This window comes from Meleagris gallopavo, chromosome 12 (genome assembly GCF_905368555.1).
Source record: "Meleagris gallopavo chromosome 12, MGAL_WU_HG_1.1, whole genome shotgun sequence".
NCBI lineage: Eukaryota > Metazoa > Chordata > Aves > Galliformes > Phasianidae > Meleagris > Meleagris gallopavo.
Genome location: NC_139415.1, coordinates 10,839,862 through 10,866,226, shown reverse-complemented (window position 1 = coordinate 10,866,226; position 26,365 = coordinate 10,839,862). Strand labels below are relative to the sequence as shown.

General features: G+C 40.1%; 1 protein-coding gene across 8 annotated transcripts in view; it reads right to left on the bottom strand.

Annotated features, from left to right (window-relative positions):
* SH3GL3 (SH3 domain containing GRB2 like 3, endophilin A3) overlaps positions 1-26,365 on the bottom strand; it is a 69,115-nt gene that overhangs the window by 9,624 nt on the left and 33,126 nt on the right. For all 8 annotated transcript variants that reach the window (XM_085233774.1, XM_085233780.1, XM_085233775.1 and 5 more), the window contains 5 exons: positions 5,641-5,709; positions 5,065-5,137; positions 3,415-3,558; positions 2,424-2,557; positions 864-1,022 (listed from right to left, as the gene is read on the bottom strand). In XM_085233774.1, coding sequence (XP_085089900.1) covers positions 864-1,022; positions 2,424-2,557; positions 3,415-3,558; positions 5,065-5,137; positions 5,641-5,709 — 579 coding nt within the window. The remainder of the gene's footprint in view (positions 1-863; positions 1,023-2,423; positions 2,558-3,414; positions 3,559-5,064; positions 5,138-5,640; positions 5,710-26,365) is intronic.

The following is a 26,365-nucleotide window of genomic DNA, read 5'->3' as shown; positions in this document are numbered from 1 at the left end:
TTGGGAGCTACAGGTTAGTTTATAGCTGGCTGATATGCAGTTATACAGAGAGGTTGCTTGCATTGAAATGATCTTACTTAACAGCTCCTCCTTTTTTTGCTTTTGTCTTTCATATTTCAGCCAAATATATATATATATATATATATCTGATGGAGACTTATTAGGAAAAAAGGATATCCTGTATTCTGCCTACAGATAATAAAACGGCCTCTAAAAGCATCTACCCAGCTTTATTTTCACACAGTTCCATGATTAACACAGGAAGAGAATGCACTGCTATTCTCTGTATGTGCACTGAAGAGAGGGATTATCTTAAAGACCACAGCTGTTAATTATTTAGACAGAATTTCATTGTGGACTTGGAATCTGAGCCAAAGTTCAAGTACCTGAGCACAACCCACATAAACTCGATGAAGTAATTTTTAGAACCAAAATGTAGTTGTGATTTGTGGAGTCCAAATCACCCAGATCCTTCAGATCAGCAACAAATTTTTCTGTATGAGTGAGCTGCTCCTGCAAATCAGTGCAGGTTACAAATCTCTTGCTCCTGCTTTAAGCAGCAGCTCTGTAACCGTGTTAGTCCCCATTCTTCCTCCCACTCATCTCCCTGCATTCTGTTTGCAGACAGTTCACTGCTCATAGATAATAAAGACACATGAAACCTCTGTGTCAGTCTTGTCTGACCTGCTGAATTCTTGAGTTCTCCCATGTGCCGCTGTGCACAAAGTTCCTCTCCAACACAAGGAGAAATTCTCTGCCTTCAGTCCTTGCCTTCTATAAAGGATGAGATGAGCTTCGTCCAAACCCACATGCATTTCCCACCTGGATATACTGCAGTAAACAAAAACGAAGGACAGACTTACATCATTTTCTAAGAAATTGAACATGCTTCTTTCAGCTAGTTCCTTTGACTCCTCAAATTTTTCTACAGCTTGTTTAACTTCTTCATCTGGTATCTTTCCAAGACGTTTCTTTTTATAATCATAATCCAAACGCCGTCCTTCTAGTTTCTTCAAATGATGCTAAATAAGACAGAACATTTAGAAGAAGGTTCAAATGAGATAGGCCCATACAAACTCACTGTGATTTAAGGAAGTTTCAGTTATGGACGTGATTACAGACATATGCAGAATCAAAAGAAACACCAGGCTCAGAGATTATCCAGCTCAACCCTTTGATCTAAGGCAGCATCAGGTATGTCCAGGACTGCATACATGAATGCAATTTTAATTTGTATATACTTTAAATAAACAGCCATCTGCTAAGGCTCAGGAAACTGGCTACCTTGATTTGCTAAACTTAGACTTGGAATGGACTTTACTAAAATGTACATCATCTCAGATTGGATCCTGCTTCTAATTTAGAACATCTGAATGTGCCACCCCCCACCTCCCCTGTTCTCTACTTAATTCAATTTTACCTCTTGTATTATATGCAATATGACAGCTAACAGTTAAAGAGCTATTTTCTCTTCTCATTCCCTAGGCAGTACTCCAACACATCTTATATTCTTACTTTCTTCGTTAGGTGTCAACTTGACACTTCTATCTGACATCACTATGCAAGCTTTCTGTTGCCAAAAACCATGGGACTGACAGACTTACAGAATGGACTGAGTGTGAGAGTAAAAAACACTCATTAAAGCTAACATCAAACAATTCCTTTCTATCAGTTCAGAAGAACTGCAGCTGAAAACAGTTACGTAAGAGACAGCTACAGGCATCAAGGCACAGTTACTGCCTTTTGCTATGCTTTTCACCTCCATTTACGTGTTAACAAATAAACCAACTTTTATTTCTGCATTTCATCAGGGATTCAACTTGTTTATTACCAAAGTCTATTGGAATCAACAGACTCAGACAAGACTGCCTGCTTTCTTTTGAATTGTCATTTTGTAAACAAAAGCTCACTTTAAAGGTTAAAAATATGTTCCTCAGCATCCTATATTTTTTTCCCATAGTGAGATACGGCACTCAGCAATTGATGGCACTTTTCAGATCATTCTGTGATTGCTCTGAATAGCCTTCTTCAACAATCATATTCAGCCTTTATAATAAACAGATATAGGTTACAAAGGCAGCAAGACAGAATAATCAGTCAAAGTAAATCACAACCTATTCACATGTTTAAATCAATTAACAGCAAATGTTGGTTAAAACAAAATAGTAGAAAAGGAATATATTTTTCTTCAATACCTTCTGTACTGAATGCATAGGCAACATAGCAAACTGAGCAAGCTAGACTATGGTAAAAAACAGCCAGACATTGATGGTCAGCAGATTTCATCACTACTTTGCTAGAGAAATAAGCTTAAATGTAATGACATTTATTTACCTTTAGGTGTCCAAAAAAACCTCTTAGAGAACTGGAGCCTGGTTGACTGTGATTATCGGTAAATGAAGCTTTACTCTGCACAAACTTACCCCAATCTCTTTTAAATCTTTGTCCTGCAGTAACTGTAGAGGATCAATGAAATTTTGTTTGACATTAATATCAAGTGAGTCCTTCACCTCTGCCATTTGCTTCATGCTTTCACCAGCATCCAGCAGCGCAAGGCCTATGGTAAACAATGGGCTACTTATATCTCAATATACATGAAACAACAAATGCTTCTTATAATAAAACTCAAGTGAGTTGCACTTGCTGTAGCCCTTGAAAAGTAAAAAATAATGCCCTTGCTTTTCTCCTACAGAAAATTAGAACTGGAAAATTCTGCTCCAAAGTATACCCTGTGTTCCTCTCCCCATCTCCCCTTAAGCCCTTCAAGAAAAACTAACAAAAACCATGTCTTATAATACAGTTCTTGCAAGGAGGTATATTTGTGTCTGCTGTAGGCCTTTGGAAAGTAACTGCCTTTCCCTCTTCCTCCTCCACCCTCATCAAGAAAATCTTTACTTCTCAGACATCATAGAATGGCCTGGGTTGAAAAGGACCACAGTGACCATCCAGTTTCGACGCCCTGCTACGTGCAGGGTCGCCAACCAGCAGACCAGGCTGCCCAGAGCCACATCCAGCCTGGCCTTGAATGCCTGCAGGGATGGGGCATCCACAACCTCCTTGGGCAACCTGTTCCAGTGCTTCACCACCATCCGTGTGAAAAACTTCCTCCTAATATCTAACCTAACACATTGCATATTTGGATTGCTCTAAATTATTCTTTGGCAACTTAGAAACAAAATATTTATCTTACTAATTTCAACTATCAATGAGAATTAGTTACAGATAGAATCCATCTGCAACAGTGGTGGACAAATACACAGAAGCATTAGGTACTATTATATCAATCACTCCCTAATCACTGTACTTAGCTTGCTCTCTTACCTGGATTAGCTATTTACATAGGTTATGTCACCGAGTAATATTCTGTGAAGAACTTTATATGGAAATATTCTCAAAGGAGGTGCACAAACTCACCAAACATAGAATCATCGCCAAGCTCTCTGCCATACCGTATCATGCAGTCTCCTAGGAGTCCTTCTGTCTGAGGATAGCCTGTAGTTTTAACTTGTCCTCTTATCTTTGACATAGTGTTCAGCATTCCCAGCTTGGCTCTGTATGCTAAAAAGGACATGAACATGAAAAAGAACAAGAGTTATAAAAATAATTTTTATACTAATATATTTAAAGCAATAAATCATTTAACAAGCAATCTCACAAAGCAAGTCACTAAACTGGTTTGTATAGACCCATAAACCTTTTGTTGTCAGTATTTCATATTCAAAAGTCGAAGTAAGATTCCATTCAACAGTGAGGGTCATATGAAACTGCTTTATTCTCAGGTGGATGGGCAACGTTTCTCCAGACCAATACACAGGGGGAATGCTTCCCACCTCTTGTGGATATTCACCAATATTCACATTCTCCTGGCTATTTCTGTTTATGAAGTCTGTTAAAGACACCACAAAAAGCAAACACAGAATGGTCTCATAAAAGTACAGCCAACTCCAACTTCATGCTCCTGCTTATGAGGACTTTGTAGGACTTCTTTCCCCCACTGTTTCAGTGGTTCCAATACTCAATACAGTGATTTTTTTATTCTTGCAGAAAGGACAGATGCATGCAAATTAATTTATTTTGGGGCTACTCATATCACGACAAAACCATGTGGTTATTCTTGGAATGTTTTCCAGTCTACTCCTACTATCAACTCAACAGCTACTTCAACATAGTAATGGCCAAGGTAGAATAATTCCTAAGAAATATGAGCCATGGATGGTCACTAGCTGCATCTTAATACCCTAGCTGGGCCTTGCTGAAGTGCTGAATATTCTCATCATGTTGTAGGCACAATCCACAAGTTGCTTCTCCTATAGACATTAGCAACATATTGAATTTCTCTGGTGATATGCATCTTGTAAGGTACCCAAAACAAACAGCTATTTCTGAAATCATCACATTCAGCAGACTAAACATGAATTCAGTCAGATAGTTCTCAAAAAAAAAATGAAGGCTCTTCATTTTGGACAGTAATTCCAATTCTTAACAGATGATCAACAGTAAATGTAGATGTGTTGTCTTTCTTTTTCTCAAACCAAAATTTTAGAAACCTGTTAACTGACTACCAAAAATCCACTCAGACCTTACAGTGTCCAGAAAAAACAAAGCTTCACTCAGACACAAGGCAGGAAAGTAGCGGCCCTGTTCCCCATAGCTACATAACCTGCAGTGCATGAGTTAAACTCACGTCAGCAGTGCATGAGTTAAATTCAATGGCATTCTCTTCACTTCAGGGATCTACATCCCACTGGAGGAAATGCAGCACAAATAAACACCACTAGTGCTGCATTACCATCCCAGGCCATCCAATACATGTCACACACATCCAACCTACACGTGCTCAGTAAGCCCCACACAATGTGCATTCCTAGCTGAACACATCCCAGGATGCATGAATACTTTATAGTTTCATTGTACAGTACAGTTCTTTGTACACATAGGTGAGATACTCTGGAACATCCAGAAGACTCACAATAATGACCCAATCAGCTTTTATCCACTTAGGATGAAATTTGGAGAAAGAAGATGATTTTCAGCAAAATTTGACCCCTATTGTTACTACACTACCTGGATTTGGCTGAAGATATTCTGTGGATTTCGACAGAAGCTCTGCCACAGCTTTATTTGTAACATCAATTTTCTGAAAAAGAAAAGTAACATAGTAAAAGCAAATCTATTACTAGAAATCTATAGTTTGATTAAATATCCTATTCTAGCTGCTTATGAAAATATACTTAAATAAAGCAAATCTGGCAGCTTAAAATAAATGGCTATTTATAATGTTTGTGACAAGACTGCACCAAAAATATGTGAATTGGCAGTTAGCACTCAGAAGGAGGAAAGGTTTCTATTAAAACAAGGGGAGCTACTTATCTTTCAGGCTCATCAGTCCTGAATACTGCTTATGCATTCCAGACTATGTTTTTCTGCCAGCCCAACAGTTGTTACTATGACTGTTTCTCTCACCAGGTGAAAAAGATCAAAAATAGCCTAGCTCACAGTCTTGGGGTCAGGGCCATTTAAATCAGGAGTTTACACTGGCTTCCTATTTATGTTTCTAAATGCTATAAAAATCTTTTATCTGCATTGTTTCCCTTTTTCTGCAATAGCAGAATGTTAAAAAACACATGTTGTTTTCCTTACCCTTTCCATCTCTTGAAATTCTTCATCTAATTTCGTTCCTTCTGCTCCACTTATCTTTTCACTGAACAGCTGTAAAAAAACAAGTTAAACAACAAAAAATTGCTTTTTTTTTTTTTTTTTTTTAAGAGAATAAACATCTGTGAGAGTCACAAGAATTCACCCCAGGTTAGAAAACAACGCAGCAACCATTTTAACAACTGTGCAAGAGAAGAGAAGCCTTCCTCGTGGAAACAAAACACTAATTTCAATAGAAATAGAGACTTGATATGAATTTACAAAAATTTCACTGAAGTGATGCTGCTAAACAAAAAATACTTCTCATGCTTCACAGCTTGTACCCTAAAGCCACAGCTAACGCAGCATATTTCAGACACTGTGACCAGAGTGTGAGAGTAACACTTCAGGGCACATTTTTCCAGCTCTACCACTAAGAGCATTCTGGTCCTGTATGCCATTAAGTCTAGGGGTAAAGTCCCATTCCTCCTGATGGGAATAACACACTATGCAGTTCTGTGGATGGAACAGACTTGTGAAAGCTGCTGCACTGTGATCACTTGCGTGACTGAGCATGTTTATAATACTGAAAACAAAAATGCCACACATCCTTCAGAAACTCTGAGCATTAGTTTTAAATAGAGGATTTCAATAAACCTTCTTTAGACGGCTATAGCACTATCCAACTTTTGTATGAAAAGCTCCAGGCCATCAGACAGCAGCCCTAGGTCATGGCTGGGACCCAGCACTCAAACAGCACTCCGCTGTCTGCTTCCTGCAGTTCATGGCACCTGTATTGCAACAGAATGAAGAAAAACCAGGCAGACCTGTGTGAATCAGCCTTTGAAGCATCGTTCCACAATGACACAAGTGGTAGAACACACATTCACCAAGTTTAAATCAGAAATTCCCATTTCGGCAGGAATTATCCTGGTAGACAGTAGTTTTAATGGACTCTTAGCACTGACTGTTCACAGCTGGTTTAAATCTGGGCCCAACTCCTTGACTGAGGCATCAGCAAACATGCCCCCAGTCTCGTGTCTTGCTCATCCTCAGCACCTTCTAAAAGAGAATTTATCTCACTGTATTGAAAGGGCCTCGGGGACCTGCACAATGTGAAAATAGGTCATGGATCTTTGCAGCACAGCATTTCTCTTCTGCATGGCAGCCTGCACTGCACAGGTGTGCTGGGAGTGTGCTGCCTGGCCAAAACCCAGAGAGGAGCTGACGAAGCAGAGCTGGAAGCTGACCTTGCAACAAAATCACTGCTGCCACATAGCCAAAAATTATACCTGCTTAAGGGAAATTGTGAGTTCAGAGAGAACCACAGTGCTAATTACTTCTATAGCACTTGTGATTGTTATGCTTAATATGCCAAAGTCTGGAAACTTTAAGAGATTATTTATTTATTTTCCAGAGCCCAGAACAAACACAAGAGTAGACCAGAGATGAAGCAACCCAGGCAGCAGTGAGTCCTTACAGCATCGCCCTTGCTGTTGCAAGGCAGCACCACAGAGAGGCAACCTGAGGTCACGCGTGGAGGGGACACTGCCCAGATCCCTGCAGGTGCATCTGAGGATGTGGGATGAGATGGAGAGAGGTGTTCTTACTGAAGGTGAAAAGCAGTCCAGCAGAAACTGGGCAACTTCTCAATGCTGGCAGTGTATTCTTTTCTGTGTAATGTAAATTCCTAAAATTATCAGTGCTATTTTTCACAGCTTCACACATCTTGTTTCTCTCCAGCAGGCACTGAGCAGATGAGTGGTTTTCTTCTGTCTGGGGGCAGCAGGGGAATTATCCCTCTTTAGCTGAAGCTCCAAAATTCACATTCAGTACCTACCCAAAACTATCTCATTGCAAATAATCCATCTGTGTGTTGGCAAAGGATAAATGCAGTGCTATAGCACGATTGCTCAACTGTGAAAGAATAATTAATAATAAATTACCGCTCCAAATGACAACAATGAAGCACTCCATTCTTGGGAAGAACTGGACGTTTCAACAAGAAGCACAGTGAAGGGGTAGAAAGTTCACTCACTAATAGCATTGACAGAGAGCAAACAAACAAACAGAAAAGCCCAACAACTCCATTGAGTCACTGAAAAACCATCAGCTTCCTGTGCTGTTTTGCAGGACTGCAGCCACAGAGCTAAGGTACCCAGTGGGATCAGGGCCATGCTGCCAGGCACGCCATGGCATCGAGCTGCGCTGCCCGCCCCTGCCTTCGCCTGCTCGCATGCTGCCCCGCATGGGTACTGCTATTTCTCTTCTGAAGCACTGCAAAACTCCTCTCTGTGTTTGAAATGGGTTACATTTAGTAATGGAGAGAGAAACTACTTGCAGCAGCTCTGAGTCGCTTCTTATGAGAGGATCTCTGGGCTTGTTGAACCTGTAGGGAGCGAGGAGAGTGCTTAAGTCAGAGTCCAGAAGGTCACAGAATAGCTGAGATTTTCCATGCATCAACTTGCAGAACGTCTCTTGTTTTCTGAATCTACAATCATATAATGGCTTATGTTGAAAGGGACCTTAAATGTCATTGAGCTCCAACCTGCCCAGGGCCCCCATCCAACCTGGCCTTGGGCACCTCCAGGGATGGGGCATACACAGGTCTGGGCAGCAGTGCTGGGCCTAGGAGAGGTTAAGTGAGTACCAAACAGCCTGCTCTGAAAGGAGCTTCCCATGGGAGGCTGCAGCAGAGGCTCCTGGAGAGCCCCCAACATACCTGGCTGATTCTAAATCTGCACTTACAGGGATTTGAAAATGCCCAGATTGATTCCTTACAGTCTATAAACTGTTCTGAGCTTCTGACAGTAAAAATTGTTGTAAAATTCTAATGGCTATCATTAGACTTTACCACCGCAGCTTTTTTTTGTATTGGTATTACCAGAACTTGCTTTACTGTTCTCAAATTCAGAAACAACAGCTTTTTCTCTGATAATCCTGAATTCAGGAGTTGTGAAACTTGTACTACTATTCTTTCAATTAAAACAATTGGTAACAAATTAATTATTGAAAATGGATGCATAAACGGAGACAGCTGCTGAGCTTTAGTTCTGTATCTGCTAAGCATCATTTAGATGCATTGTATCAAGCCGCAAAATGCTTTGAACCTAAGTTGGCATGCTTCTACTACAGAGCGGTGCAATTACGAAGGAATACCTGTCAGTTTTTGTGACAACTCAAAGGCAAAACTGCTGCTGGCACATAAAGCACACACTCTGTGTAGAAGCACACACTTCTGTATGGGAAGAATCCTGATCTTTAGCTTCAGTTTAGGGAACCAGGTGCCATGGTGCTGAACCCCTGGATGGGGACAGAGCCAAAATGCTGGGCCTCTGAAAAACCCACTTCACACTACAGTGAAAAAAAATGCTGCCTTCTCCAATGCTTTGTATATTGCATCCACTAAATTTAAATACTATTCTCTTTCGTATTTCACTAAGGAAGGTTACTGAATGCCAGAAACTGCCAAAAAGACTGAAGACCAACTGAGAGCTGATAAAAATCTCAGAACAATTACCCTATTTCTTATATATCCATTGGGCATTTTGTCACACCAGTTGATACGATTCTTACCAAGCCATTAAATACCTGCACACATGCTCTGACCTTCTTTTTCACTTGTTTTGCCTTTGTTTTGCAACAGATGATTGAACCATCACAGCGTTTTTTTGTTCTTGAACTCCACTTGTTCCAACAGTAGCTGAGTAAGCCCTTAATTAGCCAGCAATTGTCTTGTCCAGTACTGGCAGAGAAATCATCAAAAACTATTTAAGAACTGAATGAAAGGTATTGCATCCTATTAAAGACCAGAGAGTTTTTAATGACCCTTCACCAAGTAGCAGTATTTAATTTGTTCAGAATCAGTTGTTGAAATTATCTGCTGAAACCTTAATGGGATGGAAAATTCCTTTGTTTGCCGAAAATATGCACAATATCAAACGCAGGAGGCAAAAACCTACATTTCAAGGCAGAAAAATCTTTTCACGAAAAAGTCAAAGCTATGAAAATACTTTCTCTATAAAAACGGAAATAAGCAATCAATTGGGAAAAGTAGTAGATTCATCCCAAAGTTAATACAGAGAAAGCCAGGAAATATTATAACTATATGGCAGCATTTCCCACAGAAACATTTTACTGGGCCAAAGTGCACAAATACATTAAGGCATATCTTTAAATACAGCTAAATTCTACATTCCTGTATGGTTAACACATAATAGCTACACTTCTCTTAATAAATCATTAAAACTTTCAGTTGTTGCCCCGAAGCCACGTAATTGTTTTGTTTGGTGTTAAGCTGTTGCAGAAGATTCAATGCAACGTGGCAATACTAATGGCTTTCTGAAGAACCTTATTAAATGATATGCCTATCATAAACAATGGCGAGAGTAAGGTGGCTGGCAGGATTTCTTCTGGCTGAAGCAGAATCTCCTTGCAGTGTTTGCCATCCCAAGAGGAGAGGGATTATTTCTTTCCCTTTTCCACAACGCTCATTCAGATTGCAGAACAGAGATGCCAGGCTTTCTTCCAGATCAAAAGTACTTTAATTTCAAACATTTGTCATCCTCGGCTTTGTGCTTCCAGGCTCCTCTACAGTGCGATATATATTTGCTGTTTTTCCTCCTTCCCATGGCCCTCCACTGAGAAGCTAAATTAGGATGCACATTTCTAACACAGGCCTAAACAAAGAACAAAAGAGACCGTGCTCTTTGCTCCTGGAACAGCAGCAGGGGATGCCAGCACCAAGCAGGTATGAGAACAACGGCCTCTTCAGATGTCTCAACCTGCACAAGGAATGTCCCAGGAAGGGGCCCGCAGCTGTGCAGACACAACAAACCTGGAGCCACAGAATGTGGAGGATCATCTCCAAATGAAAATGGATACTCTACACCTAAACAAACATTTTCTCAGGCTCTTGGAAAAATACAGCAAGGAAAAAAAGATTACAAAAATGTACCTGAGGACATTCCTTTAGCTGTACTGACACGGCTCACGCCATCCAAATGCTTTGGAGAAAATCCAACCACCTCTTATTTCAGGGGCTAAGCACTGAACAATGGCAACAACTCCCTTGATGCTTCAGTACGCTGTGTTTTCAGAGAAAACAGGAATATTATTGCTCTGGTATACTCAAATGAAGAGATTTACTCCACCCCAAAAAATAAATTAGGGGTCTTCTACAAAGTGCATATATTTGTTTTGCAAATACAGAGCACTCTGGCTTACCTCCTGCAAATCAGCTATGCTTGCACTTTAACAGGCACTCATGTACGTTGCAGGACCAAGACCAGAGTACTCAGTACCTCACTGCATCAGCTCAAAGGGCCAGCACCTTTTCAAGGAATACTTGACAGTTTTTTTCTTACTAAATTTCAGGCAACACCAGCACTGATTTCTCCAAAGCACTTGGGGAATTAGTCACAGTCATTTCTGACAGCAACGGTGAGAAATGTTTTTTGAAAAAAATAACCAAGATGCTAATGGGGCCCTACTGCTGCTAAATGCAAATAAGGGAGGGCAGGAAGATGTCCCTGAAAATAAAATGCTTCTTATTGCTCTCATGGCCATATCAGCATATAAAATTTCTCTGAAATCAATAGTGCCCATACGTAGATGTTTAAGGAGTGAGGGTACAGTTCTAAAATGTAATACAAGGTTTCTGAATGTGTGAGATGATTATAATTTTTAATTAATGTTAACAAAGTTAGAAACATAAAGATTAAAACTACATTAAGGCAGTATCTACTGCAGAGTATGTTTTTATATGAATGCAGGGAGACAGACAAAAAGATGTTACAGCCAACGGAATGAATCTCTTCTAACTCTCCATCCATCACATACAGCTGATAGATACATAGAGCTTCACAGGAGCACATCCATGGCCAGAGGAATTCACGTCCCAGCATTTTACCAAAGAGCTCTATTCCCAGACACTCCAAGTAGAAATAGAAATTCTGAGCGTCTGTGTCTGTAGTTCAAGAGAAGCTCATGGCTATGCTCACAGTCTTGAAGGCGTCTGAGCTTCACCTGGGGATTTGTGATGGATCCACCAGCAAATCCTGTCCCAGTAACAAACAAAAATCAAAATACCAGAGAGGTATGTAGGTTTTAAATGTATGTATACACACACACACGCGTATGCAGGTAAGGCATTTAAAAGATAGAGATGAGCTATATTTGAGGACTTGCTAAGATACGTTTCATTTAAATATTTCTTAAATTGTATTTTTTAAAATTGGAGTATTATCAATATAAAAATAAGAACTGCGCCCCACTTCATTGTAAGAGCACAGACTTTTGTAGGAATTCTATTGTATATTAAAAACAAACAAACAAGGCCCAGATCTCTATAAGGATGTCAAAAATCTCCAGGGACTGCTTCCCAAGACAAATGTCACCTTCTCTAAGAAGACATTTCTGAAACACACAGAGTTCAACAAACAGTAAGTAAAGCTTTTGTAATCGTAAGGAGCATTATTACCTCACTGATATATACAAACCCTTGATTTAGTTATTTGTAGTTTCTGACACAAACAGAACCCACAAAGTTGCAGTAGATTATTTTTAGGAAGACAGATGAACTGAGGTATGAAAGCACATGAAGGGCAAAGAGGAACAGAAGGGAATTCTGTTTGTGTGTGACTCACAGGAAACAGGGATCTGCAGATCTCCTGCAAGTGACCTTGTGCTGTGACATCAAGTCAGCCACGAGCACCTTGCCCTTAACAGGGTCCATGCAGGCCAGTCTTCCACAGCTGGATATGACCCAAAGTGCAGGGAAAGCCCATGCAGCAGGCAGCTGCAACCACTACAGACAGCCCTACAGCTGCCAGCAAGAATGGACTCAGTCCATCAGAACTGCCCATACTCTCTTAAAAAAAAAAGTCTCAATTGACAAGATGGAATGCAAGGCCTGCAGCTGCCATGCTGAGTCAACCAAAGCCACAGGGGCTGAGCTGCAACTGTACAGTTCTGGCAATGGCTCAAAAGTGGCAGCTCAGCTTTATTTAGCTCAAATTTTGCAAGCCTTGTATTCAGGGATCAAGAAAGCCCTGGCAAGCACTCATACCTGCAGAAACTTTTGAGCAATTACATCCTTGCTGATGCGTGAATTTCAGCAGGCAAACTAGATGCTAGTCATAGAGATAACCCACACCATCCCTTTCAGAAAAAAAAAGAAAAAAAGAAAAAAAGAAAAGAAAGAGAAAATACAGATATATGTTTAATTGACTGATCAATTGCAGGTTCTGCTGTAAAATTAATGGTGCTAGAAACTAGAGACTCATAGCCATGTAATACGTATTCCCACTGACTTTAATTCTTTTACATACGGGTCTGTATGCAGCACTTACTGTGATCTCCCCCAGTTTAAAATGAATTCATGTGAACAAGAACTGCTGAAGACACCATGGTGTATCTTAAAATGTACTTAATCCAATATTTATATGCTTTGGAAACCATGTTGAAGAAGAAAAATGCATTGAACACAAGAGCATGACATAAATGAGGTTATTGGCTGAGGAGTGCCACCTTTTCTTCGGGAAGGATTTACACAAGTGAAAAAGAAAAAGATGAAAAGAATGTTAAGAGAGCAACGAGCTGATCAACCAGAGATTTTTGCATAGTTAAAGCAAAAGTTTCTGCCACTTGGGAGTGTTACCACAACAGAAATTTTTCAAAAGAGAAGGGCATGCTGCTTTGACAAAACTAATGAGTGCTCTACATAAAGACCTGCTGGTACTGAGCAGATGAAAGGGCCGTTTCTACAAGTTCCTGGCACTTTTGCCATTCTTTCTGCTGTCATGATTGAGATACGTGGAATATTTTTTTAAATTCCTGTTCTTTCAATCAAAATGAAAAGAAAACAGATAAAAGAAAAGCAGAGGTCTGGACAGACCTGAGAGATTCTGTGGAGGTGCTTTGGAAATTCCTCACCTCTAAAGCAGGGGGCAAAAAAGGTGGCAATACCTCGTGCTCTAATGAAACAGTGACAGCTGATAGAGTGACGTGAAGTGATGGAATTAAACAATTAAATTAGGGGTAAACACAGTAGCAGTCATGGTCCTGAAGTTCATGAAATCAACAGTAACCACTAATGAAGTATTCTTCATGACTCCATTTGCTTCTTGCTGTACTTTTAAAAGTCAAGTTTTTTCCAATCTACTTTCTCTGACAGCTACACTTGGATTTCATCCCGTAAGACTCCTGTGCTCTGATTTATTTCTCATATGTAATACTTCATGAAACTTCAGATTGCACATTACAGCCCTAACACTCCTTCAAGTTGTTCTGCTGAAAGCTGGACACAAGGTCTGTGCCAGCAAGAGAATTTGAAGTAGGGTCAGGAATGCTGAATGCTTAGGTCCTACTTGGTCAATAATTAAAATCCTGTATGCAGCTGCCCCTGCGAGTGATCAGGCAGTCTTATAATTAACCTTATTAAGAAAACTTAGCTAAAGTATTAGTAAATACAGACTGTGGAATCTAGACTTTTACAAGGATGTCTGTACATTGAGAATTGTGCTTGTTCATAGTTCTGGATATTCCAGACTTTCTGCTCTAAGCAAGAGCCACATGTCAGCCACTGCTATAGGTTTTGACGTTCCAGGAAAAGTGAGAAACAAGTTGGTGCAGGCACAACCAAACATTAAGCTCCTAATATGCCAGGAATTTAGAGGCAGAAATGGGAAGCTAAGTACCTGATTGAATTTGAGGTAAACTGATGCTTTTGGCCATGCAGTAAATAGCCAATAGTTCCACAGCTAGAATGCCAGCATCAGATCACCATTCTTTCCCTGAAGAATCTATGTTCTGATTCTATTAAAAGAATAGAACAAAAAATGATAGGAAAGAAAAACACGAGCAAAACAGCAGTTCTGAAATAGCTCAGTAGCTCATCAGACTGGGATGGAATGCTATTTCCTATCAAACTGAGTGTGCTTTTGTATCAAAAGAGCAGAATTAATCAACAGTTTTCACACACATACATGAAGCCCAAGAGGCATTCGAGCCCTGGATGCTTTTGAAAATCTCACCACGTGCTTATCTAAATCTCAAGGCATTTAAATACTTCTTAGAAGTCTGGCTCATGAGACTCAGAAGTGCACCCAACTCAGAACACTGCCAAAACATGAGCTCTGTTTAATTTCAGATTCAAGTCATAGAAAGCTGACAGTGGCTAAACTAACAACTACTTTATTATTATCACTTAATGCCTTCTTAAACAATATTTTCTCTTTGCGTTTCTTCTATTAAAACACAGCAGAAGGTTTCCTTATTTACAATCACAAATAATGGCTGCACAGGTGGTGGGTGGTTTTTTTTTTGTTTTTTTCTTTTTGTTTTTTTAAGATCTGTGCAGACACAACTTACCAGAACCAGAAGTCATAGAGGATGTGAGGTAATCGTTTTGACAACCTGCAAACACGTTTCCATAAAAGTAAACTACATGTTTGAAAATTACACTCTGGAAGATCCACAACTCACACAGCAGAGCTCAGATGGATGGCTCACAGCTCGTAAGATCTCTGCTAGCTCAAATGAACAGACATGTTTTGCAAAGAAACTGTGATCTGATGGCAGTCCTACCTACACAAGAGGCACGTGTAACAATACTAAATTATAAGAGCTTCCATTTTCTACACTACTCTTCTCCTGCAACGGATTCAGGAATTTGTTCTGGGACTTTCCTTCCCCTCCTCCTTTTGTTACCTCTCAAATCCCAGTCATCTGCACTATAAAATTAGCTCAGCTTGGCACTTCTCTTACTTATATCACTAGTGCCAGAGTTAGAAGAATAAAGCTTTACAGGAAATTGGCTGAAACTATAACTTTGGAAAGGGTTAAACATTTAGCACTTCAAAGTCAATTCATTTGAAATCCTATTTAAAAATTAGCACTTTAATTTAACGTTTTATTTGTGAATCTGTAAGAATTCAGCTCTACTTTAACTAAGGCTTGCTGCAAACTCTCCTTTCAACCTGAGAATCCTAGTTTCCAAACCTTGGCAAGAAGAGGTCCATGGCTGTGCTGACCATCCTCTGACAGCCAGCACAGCTCTGATAGAGGAAAATAGGCGCAGGGATGAAAGGTGTCCCTGGCAAGAAGGGATGCAAGCAATCCAGTACATTCCCTAGACAGAACCAGCTGGGTTCCCACAGAGCCCCACTGGCAATTAAAAGCTCGCTGAAGCTCCCAATGCAAGACCAAGTAGACAAACTGGGGAAAAGAAAGCAAAACTGGTGTTTCTCTGAATCACTGAGGTTAAATCAATGCCACAAACACAAATCCTAGGGCCTAAACCCAGTGTTTGTTAGAGTATCATCATCTTCATGGACTGCTCAAAAACTGAAACAAGGAGCAGAGAAAGGATGAGCAAGAAAATCACTTTACCACAGACAACGATTGTGTTACACACAGCTCTGTGCCAGGGGCAGTCAGTCCTGTTAAGGTACTAAACTCCTACGTCAGGTTTTCCTGGCAGCCCTATTTGCACGCTCTCCTCACATCACAGTACATAATTGCAGAGCTGTCACCTTCCCCCATCTCTTGAGTATTTCTTTTAAGCTTTGCAGATTTTCTCTCTGAGAAAAAATTAAGCAAGCCAAGCACTGATCACTGGCAGCTCTGCACATCTTTCTTTCTCCCCATCACCATTTAAATGAGGACAATTCAAGTCCCCTTTCTATAGTTTTTGTACATTCTTTTTATATTTTAGGGCTAGTAGTAACAATATTCACCCCTTACATTCACCTGTTTGCCTTCCAGTTTAGTCTCTTTCCCCCAGTACTGTTTTTCCATTTAGTCTGTCCTCCTCCTAGTTGCCTTACTCCTCTGCATGACTTCTATCTCTTTGCCTCTTCTTGGTTTCTTAGAGTTCCCTTTCTATTATGACACACATTTCTCTCTCCATCTGTGGTATTTGTAAGCCCCTGCTCCAACCCCACACAAATCACATGCACATAAAGAAAAACATAAAAATAAATCTTTCCTATTAATTTTCTTCCACAGATAGCTCTTCAAATAGGTAGCTTCATGAAACAGATTCCAGGATACTGTAGGTTTAGTGTTACAGCCATCTAGAGCCCATTTCCCATGGATGCACAAGCTCAGTTTCACACACAAAATATTGACACCGCTGAGCCACAGAAATTTCAAAGGAAAAGAAGACTTTTCTTACATTGAAGTTAGAAGGATTGGAATGGGATAAAGAGGCACTGGAGTAAAACATAAAGGCTGATTTTGATCACAGCAAGTTTTTGGTCTTATTACAATCCACTTTGTGTGTCCATCTTATGTAGTGCAAAAATACAGTTATCAGCATGGCCATGTCCAAACTACCTGTCACAGCACTCCAACAACACACCCTGCTATGTGATCTGAGGGTTCAGATGTCAGGCAAAAGCAACTCTCCAGTGTGCAAGTCCGGATGCAAAGCAAAGTGCTTCATTCTTCAGAGCAAGACTCAAACCAAGCTTAAATAAACAACACTGGTTTTCCTCCTTGTAGACAAATGGGAAAGCCAGCTTACAGCTTATGCTTTTGTACGGTTAATATTCCTCATTTACCTTCCAAAACCAGCTGGAGATTAGAGCCACTGCAGCAAGATTTGTTTTTCCTTTTTCTAGTTGGTTCCATTTCATTTTGGGATATGCGTGTATTCACAACGAACTGAAACCAAACCAAGTATTGCTGAGCTACCACAGTCTCCAAGCAAAACACATCACTCACTATTTCTAAATTCATTTTAAAGTTCACCTTCACCCCACAACGTATCGCCACTGCAAATGCAGTACAGTTTCCTGTGACTACAAGTCACAGTCAGTAGCACAGTGATACAGGGCAGAAAGAGAAGTGCTTTGCTGCTCATTATGCTGTCAGTATCACAGTTTCTAATGTTTTCACAGTGTGTCTTGTTTGGGACAGCAGGGTCACCATTCATTTCTTTCTTAGAAATACAACCAAGGCTTATCAGACAGGTGCCTTTGTACCTTTCAAAATACCACACATCCTACAGCAACCTCCATATAAATTACTTAGTATGAATTCCTTGACATACTCTGTAACTGCAGATAAGATGAGCTCCAATGTATGAAGTCTGTTCCTACAGCCCGTTGGACGGTATTTGCACAGGCATACGCAAGTGTTGAAAAACAGGTCCATGATACTATAGTGAAAATAGTAATATAATGTTTTATTTCACTATACTATTGTTTTTATTACAATGGAAGTACATAAATTAGCAAAGGAATTCAAGGAACCTGTACTACATATTTATATATCTTTTTTTTAATAAAAAGCTCATTTATACATTCAGGTTGGATATTAGGAACAACTTCTTTTCTGAAACAGCAGTTGGGCACTGCAATGGGCTGCCCAGGGAGGTGGCAGACTCACCGTCTCTGGAGGCGTTTGAGAGCCATGGAGATGTGGCACTGATGGAGGTGGTCAGCTCACAATATTGGTGGCAGATGGATGGTTGGACCTGATGATCTTAGAGGTCTTTTCCAACCCTAATGATTCTACATTTAATGATTTTCCAATTATGATTCTATATTTTTGTATACTGGCATAAACTTAATTAGAACACAATTCATGGTAAGTATGTAAGGCCGTTCTTATGCCATTTAAGCCTGTTTGAGTTAGTCAATTCAGGTTGAAACAGCAGAGGAAAAGTAACTTGGTTTTTATATCTAAATTCTCTGCTACTTCAGTGTTTGATACAGATTGATAAAGGCTTGTAAGTCTGATGGACACACATTTTTGGCAGTGCAGATGTAATTCCTTGCCTATTAGACAGGTTAGCAGTACATGTTCATTCAATAGTTTGTAAACTATTTCCCTAAGTCACCAATTTTCTACCTCGAGATTTACAGTCACACAGCAAGAGCCTGCTTTGTGTCTAATAGAGTACCTTATGAACAAGGCCTTGAGGAATTGCTTCAGATGCATGTGTGTTCCTTCTGGCTTCGCCATCAGTATGTATTTATCCTGTGAAGCTGTTCGTAATTAAAATCATGTAAATGATGGTAACTCATCCCTCCTCTCCTAAGTGTTCTCTCACCAGCCTTTCCGAAAAGGAGTTGCACATAATCCTGTACTCTCCAGTACTCTGCTCACATTCATACCTACGTTCTTTTATTGAAGAGAAAGACTGAATTACACTTAATTTATATAGTCTCTAACTCAAGGTTGAAGGAATGAAGAGTCCCAGGACAACAAATGCTGTAACAAGCATCCCAGAGAAGACTATGTTCTTGCTGATATTTTGAGAATCCGATAATAAAGAGAAACAGCTAGAAAGCTGTCTTTGCTTTCAAAGAGGGTTGCAATAAACCTTTCCTCAAAAAGTTACTACTTATCAGCTTTTGTTTCTACCACAATGATATGCATAGCTTATGACCGTTTCATTAACTTTGACCTTCTGCCTTTAAATGGCAGAAGCGCTTTCCCACAGACACACGGGCGCTTGAACTTAAGGACACAACAGATAAGTGCAACTGGTTATATTAACTGCCCACACTACTTGCCAAACAGCTTATGAAGTGCTGTAATGCCAGGTTCCAGGGAAGCAGTATGGCCTGAATTCTCAATCATCTGCACGAGTTGACTCCAGTTGGAGGTCTGTCACTTGGACAAAACACTGTCATCATGCATTCAATTCTTCAGATTTGAAGTGGAACTCAAGTCTGCTCCTGCCTTCAGATCTGTCAGCAAAACATGTTTTGATTTAAGCTTTAAGCCAGACCCTGGAGCAAAGTGAGTTAAGATTACTAGACAAATACATGAGCTAGAAGCATACATCATGATTAATATTTGAGATATTTTAAGGAATGTATTCCACCACTTCTACAGGGTTTATTTTTCCCCTCTTAAAATGCATACACTATTCATTTAATACCATTTTCTCTACTAAGCTTCAACAAAAAATGTTAAATAATCAGTAATTATATGCAGATAATTTTGGCAAGACCCTCAACTGTCATTGCAACAGTGCTGCTTTTTCTTTCTTTCCTACAACATATAGTAGTTCTCTCAGCTTCCTAATTACGTGTTTGTTATTCATTTTAAACATTAGCATGGAGTTGAAGAACTAGATACTGAATCACATGAAAAGGAATGTGTTGTATGATTAAAGGAAAAAAAAAAAAGAGCAGCTGTCACCAAGCAGCAGCTTGATTACAGCTACAGAGTGCTAGCACAGCACAACTCCAGAGGGCTGGCATTTGCTTTTCCAAAGAGCTCTGGCCAAAGGAATGGAGCTCCAATAAAGAACAATTTAAGCACGGGGGGTTTTCCACCCTCTCTAGTTCCCCACAAATGAGCTGGACCACCCAAAGGTTATCAGAACTTGCTAGTTATGTCCCCAGACTATCCACTGCAGCACAATCATTGTCCTAAAGATGGATGTTTATCTTTAGGTCCCACCACCTTTTAAACCAGCTGAATCTGGGCATAGCCAATTTGTCTATCTCTACAGCTGTGACATGCAGTCACATCCAAAGTCTTTCCTTCAGATGTGGTGAACCATCAAGTGCCTCAAACCTGGCATCCCTATGAGCCTCAATATCCTTCCCAGGCACCTGTGCAGGGGAGGTATGCTCAGGGCCCCCACCAGCTCTGTAACTTTAACTATTTGAGCACATCAAAAATGTGACGAAAAAGCAGCACAGGCTTCATGTACGAATTTCTAAATCACAGTGCTTTTTCCCCACAGTGCCCTCAGGGGCTACTGAACTTGGGGGCAGCAAAACCACTGAGAAGTACATTCCAAAACTGAGCTCTTCCTGATGCAAACCCAGAATTTTCAGATTTCTGTGCCTCCTACTCCTTCCTGCTGGTAAGTCCAACTTATGTGTACCAAAATATACACCCATTCTAGAGAGCAATATCCTTTTCCTAATTAAGGCTTCACCTGTGTCATGGCATGAAGCTCTGCACAGAAAGGCTGCCAGCATGCATGCGGTCTTTTGATGACTTCCTACTACGGTTCTTCAAAGCAGCATCTGATAACCTTTCCCACTTATTACAGCTCATAGAACAAGAAATAACACTGGACAAGCCCAAATTAATGCAGCTCTGAGGCCGGTATTTCTTACATATTACAAAAAAGCCATTTCAGTTTGACAACCATACCCCACCTTCAGTCACTGAAAGAAAGTGGAAAAGGACAGGAAAATGCTGAACCTCCAGAAAACAGAGGAAAACTTTAACAATTAAACATCTGATCTGCATGAGATGATGCATACACCAGGACCCAGCATGGTATCAGTGGGAATGAATTAAACGCATAGAGATATTGAAGAAAAGCACAGTGTTGTGGACAAAGGAAATTCTTGTCCATATACAAATAAAGTGCAAGACTCTGGACTCTATAATGCGATTTTACATTTCTATAGAGAGTGAGTCACTTCGCACCAGGCACTGACACGTCACGGCATTACTGGGTGTTTGACTAAAACTTGTCTGCTAAAGCTATTCTGTAGCACATGCGCTGTACAACAAAAACTACTTTGTGTTCCCCAACCTTGAACACTTCCCTGACAAATCTCCACTGTGCTTCCCACAGAACTCAACGCTGCTGCCGGCACATGCATTTATAAATCAGCAAATTGAAAATGATTGCTGCACACATCTCAAAAAGAAAACATCTCCGTGAGAATTCACAGACACCGACACAAACCTACCTGAATTTTTAGAGAATTTTTAGATTATTCCATATCAATGCCTTCTTAAGACTGTGGAGTGATAATAAAGTGTGAGACTTGAGACTGCCAGCTTTTCAAAAGATGAAATACAAATGCATTTCATGAATCTTCTGACAAAAATTCTGATTCATTGATCTGAGACTTCACATGGGCAAGAACACTTACGTACACGAAACCATAATGCTCCACACAGACAGAAACATACTTTTACTTCAGTATTTTATTCTGGAAATCTAAAATAGTATTCCTTAATCTGCTTAAAATCTTGCTGCGTATGGAGCTGAACATATCTTCTGAAGGAACATGTATAAAGGCACCAAAGGGCTGACAAAAAGACCTTAGTGATTATCCTTCCTCCCTTTCCCAATTTTATTGTTTCCTTAAAAAAAAAAAAAAAAAAATTAAAAAATTGAGTTTCTTTGAAAAAGTAAAATTTGTCACTTTGGATTCCAAACCACAACCTGCTTTGGTGCTCACTTATCCCACCAGAATGCAGAGCAGCAGCACAGGAACAGCCCTCCCTCCTGCAGGGTGATGAAGACTGAGCAGCAGAACCCAGAGGTGGGTGTGAAGCAGCACCACTTCCTGCCCCATTTGGGCGCACTGTTCCACATAGAACAAGATTTCATCCCTTTTCCTTTTCATGCAGAGCAGCTGGAGCAATGAACAACAAGCTGTTGCAGAGAGAGCTCCTCTGGGTGTTGGCACATTAACACTTCTTTCTCCCTTCAAAAATTCACTTGGTAAAAATGCAATCCCAATTTGGCCTTGAAACAATCCCTCTTTCTAAAGATATTCTCTGTGCTCTAGCTAAGGTGTGGCTTCCTTCTGACCGACCCCTGTGTGCCCACAGAGAAGATGAGAAAAGGTGATTACGCTATAAAGCAGAATACCTAACTCTGAAAGCTGGAGATATAAACAACTCCATTGCGTGCTCCCTCTCCTAGTAACATAAGGACCCTTCATGTTACCATTGCCATTACTCCAAGCCCTGCTCCATTTGAGATGTTTCTACATTAGATGTCTCTCATGACTACATGTAAAGATTACTTTTACAGATGCTAACAGGTAATTGTCAAAGGGGTCCCTTATGACACTGTTTTACCCAAAGAGCACTGGAAGAACATGAAGAGCTATACCACACTTATTTTTCACTGGTCAGATTGCCTCTTGCTGCCACAGAGTCCCTTTACATCCTCAGCCCAACTCTCACCTCTGTTTTGCCTCATTTGCCACGCTAGCCCTTACCTAATTGAGCAGAACTCCTTCCTCTGGTACTCTTCTCAGTTGAAATGAGCTCACTCTACTCTGAATGTGAACCAAACATTCAAATATTCTTTCAAGTGGCTTTTCAAAGCTGCTTTAACTTCTCTAACTCCTCCTGCACCCCAGTGAGACCCCTGCCCTGCTACCAGCTGCAGTGTGGCCAAAGTGAGCCATGCAGCTGTGCAATCCCCAGATGGAATCCCACGGTTGGAGTTGCTTCCACAAACACAGGACTTGCCCATGCAGTAGAGAGAGATGTGTGTACCAAAAGCAATCCAACCATCCACTTAGCAGTCAGATGTTCTTAATAACCTCTCGGTCCCATACAAAACAAGCTTTGCATTACCTTGTTGATGCAATACCTCTGTACTCACCACATGATATCTATCTAGCAATTGTCACCCATTCTAGTGAAAATCTATGCTTCGTTTTATTCCAGAACATGCTGGCACACTGTCAGTCACATTCTGCAAGGATGCAGTGCTCTGATTCATAGCTCCTTAAAGAAGGTTATTGCACTCGGTGTTCCCAGAACATCATCTGACCAGTTCCAGCACAATGCCCTGGAAATAACCCCAGAAAATGGATCCTTCATTCCTTTCTCAAGCTAAACTAGCCCAGCTTGCTCTTGTAAAATGGCTCCCACTGGCTCTCGTGAAAGCCAGCATTAAATGCTGCACTGATGATTGTACAGCCTGCACTCAAGAAGGGCCCACCCAGCTTTCAGCACACAAGCAGCCCACAGCCAGCCTGTGCTGAAAACCCCACTTTTTCAAAAGGAGAGAGATCAGTCAACAAAAAGAATCACAGCTTGCATGAGCAATAGGCAATTTAAATCCTTAAATCATTTAAATTGTTGTTTATTCTTGAAAACACTTAACTACATTGCATAACTCAAATATCCAGTTCCCCTGCTGCATTTCCCATGACCAAAGATTTCTGCTTTTTAGACAGTTATATTGAAAACTCATGCAAATAATAACAAAAAAAAGAGATGTATTTATTTATTTCAAGGCTCAGTAGATAGGGCTTCATTACCAAGACGCAGAGCATTGACCATCTCTCCCTATGGCCATACCTTAAGTGCACCCTCAACACCCACATGTGAGACCAAATCACTCACAGCTGATTTCAGGGAGCCCTGCTCAAGTAAGGGCCTGGGGAAGGTGAATTTTCACTCAGCTTTGGGGCAAACCTAATTCTGCTTTTGTAAAGTCATAGTATACTTACATCACCTTCACTGAATTCCACAGTAATGAATAGTCAACACTACAAACCATAAATTTGAGTCTCAGAAATAAATCGGCAAACATTTTTACCACCAATACAGTTCTTTTGCTGAGATCAGTCACAGGAGAAGTAACACAGACAATAGGTGGGCACTTCTAATGATGATTTACAGCTCAAAGTATTTGGGAAAGTACTCTTAAATCTGACCTGAAGAATTGCCATACTGCAAACAGTTAGGACTGCCAATCTGCATTTTAGAAGTTACTAAATAACTGTGTGTTTAGATAAAGCAAAAGCTTCCTTGACAGTGCCATCCTTTAAAATGACAGCTTTAGCGAACCCATTATGAGTAAATAACACAGTCATCATCCACTGCTGAGCTCCCTTGTGGGCTGTACAGAGGAAGGAGAGCAACAGGACTGCCAACAGAAATTTTATGGCCAGATACACTGATGACCAAAATCAATATATATAAAAATATATACATTTTTTTCTCTGGTTTGGAATTAACTTCTCACATTACCATCTATTGCTCATCACTGCTTCAGAACAATGCTTATTTGCAAGTATACCTTATGTGCGTGAAAAGTGACAAATCAGATCTATTTATTGCTCTTTCAGGAGCTACTTTTCTCCCCACCAGGCAGTAATTCTTACTGAATTCCATTCCCACATAATCAACTTATGATTTGCCCTTCAATGTTATTAAACTACTGCTTACATTCTTAGCCCATACGCTAACCCTGTGGATTTTATTAAGTTGCTGTAAAATTGATTGATAATTCCATCACCTACCCTTGCTTTTTACTGCACATTATTTTGATTTAACTGCCACCATTTCTACCTTTAGAGCAGCCAGTCCCATAGTGCACACTGGTTTTAGTAGATCGTGAAACAACCATACCATTCTGCCATGCAGCCAGTTGCTGTTACTTCCTACCTGTTCCTGCTGTATGGACACTGCATACCTTCCCTTTGACTCAGCAAGATCTTTGTGTGCTCTGCTTGAGAGGTTTTTGTTAGCTTGTTTTTATAGCCATTTTGGTCAATGGTTTCCACTGGCCTTTAAGTTCATGCTCAGCATTAGAATACTGTAAACAACATGCTTCCTGGTCCTGGGTCCTCTGCAAGGACATGTCCCTTTTTAGTGAGGTTACAGTTTCACCACTCAAATATTATGAAAAAAATCCCAAAATACACTCCCAGCTGCTTTGCAGAGCTCTTGACTTCATGTCAAGAGGAAGGGAAGAACGAAAGGACTTCAGGTATCTTGTTCTCTTGGTTGATGCAACCTGTGCTCAGGATGAGTTGCAAAATCTAAATGGAACAGACAAATCTCTGACGCTTTTGTTCAGCTACAAGTTTTTAATAATCCATGCTCCATTCTTTCACATATTAGAAAAACTCTGAGTATCACAGTTTAAATAAATATATATACACACAAACACACACACACCATCTTTTCATCTCTAGGATGGGTCTAGAGATGAAGCCACCATACATTTTTGCCTCATTTTCACAACTCGATTTCAAAACACACTGGTGGTTTCAGGCAGCAGCACTTTGTTACACACAATACCACAAACTAAAATGCAATTGGGGACAATTGGGTTTCACAGCCCACACGTCTAAGAAAGACGTGTATTGTCTTGAACGTCCACGAGGCCCAATTCCTTCCAATGGAACAGGAACTCTGCAGAAATGCACTCTGGATTTCATCCATGGGGCAGAGAAGAACTTCCCTCATCATACACAGAATTACCTGTATTCCATTGTTATAAAACTTTATAAAATGCCATCTTTAAACATGGAAAGCGGGAAAAAGATTTCTAGTATCATCAACAGAGAACAACACAGACCCTTCTAGAGATTCCTGAGAAGCTCTGAAGCACTGCTGCAAAGGAGGTCAAAAGGCACTGTCCTCCTCTATGCTGGCACGTGGCTTCTTTTTTTTTTTTTTTTTTTTTTTTTTTTTTTTTAAAGGATTTTTTGCTACAAACCCATTGGTGCCAAAACATGGTAAACTCCAGGAGAAAGGAACCTTTAACCACAGCTTATAAGATCACTGATGGGCAGATCTCAATCATTTAGAAACTCACAAGTCAAAACTCTTGCATTCTTCTTGCCAAGCAAAACAGTGTACGTGCTTTTTCAATCTTGATCAAAAGTGTATGATAGTTAAGAATATATACAGTGAAAAGTGCTAAATATTAGTAATGCAACTCTAAATTACTTAGCATACAGAATCATGGACAGTGTTCCAAAATGTGAAGTTTCTGCTTGAAGAGGTAAATGGAAAGAAAAGGAAGATTTGCTGTTTTTCCATCCCTTTAAGATAAGCCATGTAGAATGCAATGAGTGCCTTGACTGGTGCCTATTTTTTTATAAATTTGAATAAAGAACAACAAAAAAAACCAACACCCAAACTCAGCAAGACAAACTCATAGAACTTCACCGTTTTTTGCAAAATCATTTCCTCATTTTCCTAATGCAATTTTCACATAATCCAAAAAAAAAAAAAAAAAAAA